This window comes from Sinocyclocheilus grahami, unplaced genomic scaffold (assembly GCF_001515645.1).
Source record: "Sinocyclocheilus grahami isolate Dianchi unplaced genomic scaffold, SAMN03320097.WGS_v1.1 scaffold1992.1, whole genome shotgun sequence".
Classification (NCBI taxonomy): Eukaryota; Metazoa; Chordata; class Actinopteri; order Cypriniformes; family Cyprinidae; genus Sinocyclocheilus; species Sinocyclocheilus grahami.
The window spans coordinates 47,075-51,170 of NW_015507171.1; the positions used below are offsets into that span (position 1 = coordinate 47,075).

Genomic DNA, 4,096 nt, shown 5'->3' on the forward strand with positions numbered 1-4,096 from the left:
GTTTTAAAATCCTAACCGATTATGAAATCTGGTTGCAGCACACACATAAGGAGAATCTTTGCAGATTATCTTCTCTCAAATCTTAAACATGCACACACTACAAGATTTGAACATCATGGCACATCACACACTACAAGATATTATTAAGATTATCATGCCAGAGGGAGCGCCTCACGTGATCGCCTCGTGACCAGGGGTGTGTCTACGTGATAGCCAGGGGTGGCACCGGCCCCCCCGAAATCTGGCTGGCCACCCCAGATGCCCCCCCCCACCAGATATCTTGCGATAGGCTTGTTTTTAGTAAATTTCTAACTGCATCTAGCAGTGGCGGATCCTGTGTAGCTGCCTAGGGCCGCTTTCTTCTCTTCTTTATACTTAATTTTAAGCGGTTTCTATAGCTTGATCTTAATGACAAATTAAGAGAGCGCATAATGTTACGAGATCCATGTAATGCGTGAGCAAGAATCTCACCACAAGAATCTGCAAGCGGATTTCCTTCACTCATACAAAACTGGACGTGTGCTTTTTACTATACGTTGGTTTTTTTAATTTTATGAATTGGCTCTGCTCTCACTCAGATATTGCGTGTACACGCTCAAACGTTGTCCTCGCGTCACTGAACACCAGAAGAGCTTTTTTTTCTAATTCAGGTGAAGAGTAGCCAAGGCTTTTCTTACTAAAATGGAAGCAAACTGGTTATAGTCAGCCTTCTCTAGTTATTTATTTAATTATTTAATACTTATTTTAGTTAAGTGCTTAAATTGTAAATATGCATTTATTAAATTATTTTATCTAGTGCATTTGTATTTTGTTGTTTTTGTAGGCTATACAATAAAAGCGTACCAACCAGAAATAATCACTGAGGGTGCTTCTGACATCAGTGAGGGTGCTCTAGTCTTAATGCATATTTTCACATATTTTGTCCCATCTATTGCTATGGTTATTATCACTATGTCAATCACTCGTACTTCGAGAGCGAATCCAGCATAAATATGCGGATGTCATTCCCGAAACTTTGCAACGTGTGTGTGGCCGAAAAACAAAAAGTTCTACATTTTAAATGGATTATTGCCTAAAGCTCGCAAAGAGCGCTCCTTTTTTAACCACTAAAAACTGTCACTCTTAGTTCATCGTGATCTCACAAAGTTCTGTTATGACCAATGAATCTCACACTGTGCAATTAATATATTATTAACATCGTCGTGTACACACTCTGTATGTTATAATGAAAGGATTCGATTGTGATCAGCACAGAACAAAAACTGGTGTGTGTCGCAGCCATTAGGTAAACCAGCATACATTCATGAGGATGATGAAAGTGTTTTAACTTGAGTAAAGCCCCCAGACCTCCTGCTCGTGATTCCCCCTGCCACCCCCGTACACGTTCAAAACTGAGGCGATTTCACTCCAGCGCTTCTCTTTCTCCTTACGGTTGTGATACGTTTTCGACACATTATACAGACAGTCTTGTTACTACAAAACATCAAGAAGCAGTTTCCTCCGTCTCGACTATCCAATGGAGCCGTACAGCAGCTGTTTTGCAATCGCATTGGCTATTGTGAAAGTACGGACGTAATCATACAGCCGTCATCATCCCGATTTCAATCCTAAACATCAAACATGTTTGATATGATATTGATATCGGGGCGGCCCCGATTTGTGTGCGAGCAGATCGGGCGGTGCAAGATTCGATCTGTGAACGCCTCACATTACCAGATAATCCGCGCTGAATATCGGGACCGATCGAGGGGCTCGACACGATTTTTGCTCCGATTCTCGGGAGGGGGAAATCGGGGCTAAATCGTGCTAAAAATCCTGTAGTGTGAGCCAGGCTTAAGTGTCCATGAAAATAGAAACTAATAGAAAATACCCGTGACACCCATAGCCTACATTACATTAAATCAAATAAATAAATTAAATATAATGATATTAATGTGAGCTGTAAACAGCATGGTTTAGTTTGGTAAAATGACAACAAAATCCTTTAAAAATGGGTGTACACAAATGTTTACAGCATGTGTGGGGCTGTTTGCTATGTATTTAATAAGTATTGTTAGTAAATTTGACATTTATTTTAACAAATCAAGGGTTTTTGCAAAGTGTTGCCCATGAGTGCATAATTAATCCCAAGAAATTTTTGAATATCTATTACATATTTCCCTAATGACAAATCAGTAAATATAAAACCAAGCAAGTCCTCACTACTTTCAGCTGTGACACACCCATCTGTGGATACTGTGTGTTTGAATTTTTTCTGATTGTGGTTGCTTTATTTCTTTAGGCAACAATGAAAATTGAAGCTTCATGAAATGTCTGTTTTAGTTATGTGTTTTACTGACCTTTGACTAATATTGTTTTATGTTTGGTAATGCTGCAAAATATTTGTTCATTTCATGTCATTTGAAGGACTATCCATACTATGATGGATAACATGACGTACCCTGTGATACTGACACTTATGGTGCCAAAAGAAACTAAATCATATAGACATGTATATTTTATTTGTTTTCTTGCATTATATGTGCTCATCTTGTCAATTAATATTCGTCTTGTCATGGTTATTGTCATGGAGAAAGCTCTTCATGAACCAATGTACATATTCCTCAGTTATCTGTGTGTAAACGGGGTTTATGGAGCCTCAGGATTCTACCCTAAAATTTTGTCTGATTTAATATTGGATTCATATGTGATCTCCTCTAACATGTGCACTCTGCAAACCTTTGTTATCTACAGCTCTTTACTTTCTGAGATCACAATATTAACAGTGATGGCTTATGATAGATACGTAGCCATATGCAAACCTTTAGACTATCATTCCAAATTAACTAAAAACACCTGTGTGAAATTAATTCTGCTCTCATGGATTGTTCCAAACTCCTTGTCAGTTGCATCAGTCCTGTTATCAAAGTTTAGACCCTTTTGTAAATATCACATTGACAAATTATATTGTGACAACTGGTCAATTGTAAAACTGTCTTGTGCATCAAATTTTGTTAACAATGTCTTTGGATATGCCATGACTGTCATATTTTTAAGCTTTATAGTTTTCATCGTAGTGTCCTACTTTGAACTGATCGCTGCATGTAAAGCATCTTTAGTAAACAGAAAGAAATTCTGGCAAACATGTCTGCCACACATATTTTCACTTATAAATTTCACTGCTGCTTATCTTTTTGATATCATGTATAGCAGATATGGTGCAAATGACCTTCCAGAGAGCTTGCGTAATTTTTTGGCTCTAGAACTGGTGATAGTTCCGCCTGTGTTCAATCCTCTAATCTATGGCTTAACTATTAGAGCAGTGCGCAAAAGAGTTTTCACTTCATGTGTTGCATCAGGAGTAAATGTTTCACAAACAATCAAAACTTAATTATGTGCTAAAACTGATACATGCAAAATGCTATTGGCTTTAACAATGAATTGTGACAAACTGTGAGAAAGAGTGTGCTTTTAACAAACATATGTATGGTGTGATGTACTGTATGTACAAACTGGAAAAAATACAAATCTGTTGTGAATCTAATAAACACACAGCCTAAGCATGTTGTCAATTGCATTTGATCCAAACCTTCAAGCTGTACGACTATTATGTCGGAACACTATACATCTAAATGACTAACATTTTATTAAGGATATTAAGTATTATAGAGTTACAAACCTACATAAAAATATATATATATATATTTTTACTAATGTAAAATGTTTAATTATTCTTGGTCATCTGTGTGTAAATGGGGTTTAGGGAGCCTCTGGATTTTACCCTAAATTTCAGTCTGATATAATATTAGATTCATATGTGATCTCCTCTCACAACTGTGCTCTGTAGAACTTTGTTATGTAGAGCTTTTTTTCTTTGAATTTACAGCTTTAACAGTGACGTTACATGATAGATATGTGGCCGTATGTCACCCTTTAGACCAGGGGTAGGCAAGTTCGGTCCTAGAGAGCCGCAGTCCTGCAGAGTTCAGTTCCAACCCTAATCAAACACACCTGAACAAGCTAATCAATGTCTTCAGGATTACTAAGGCTATAGGCAGGTGAGTTTTTTTTTTCAGGGTTGGAGCTGAACTCTGCAGGACTGCGGCTCTCTAGGATC

The 4,096-nt window shown here is 37.6% G+C and overlaps 1 protein-coding gene across 1 annotated transcript; it reads left to right on the forward strand.

Annotated features, from left to right (window-relative positions):
• Positions 1 to 2,422: 2,422 nt before the first annotated feature.
• On the forward strand, positions 2,423 to 3,370 carry LOC107573645 (olfactory receptor 4S2-like). Its single transcript, XM_016260084.1, has one exon. The coding sequence runs from the start codon at positions 2,423 to 2,425 to the stop codon at positions 3,368 to 3,370; it is 948 nt and encodes a 315-aa protein (XP_016115570.1).
• Positions 3,371 to 4,096: the final 726 nt, after the last annotated feature.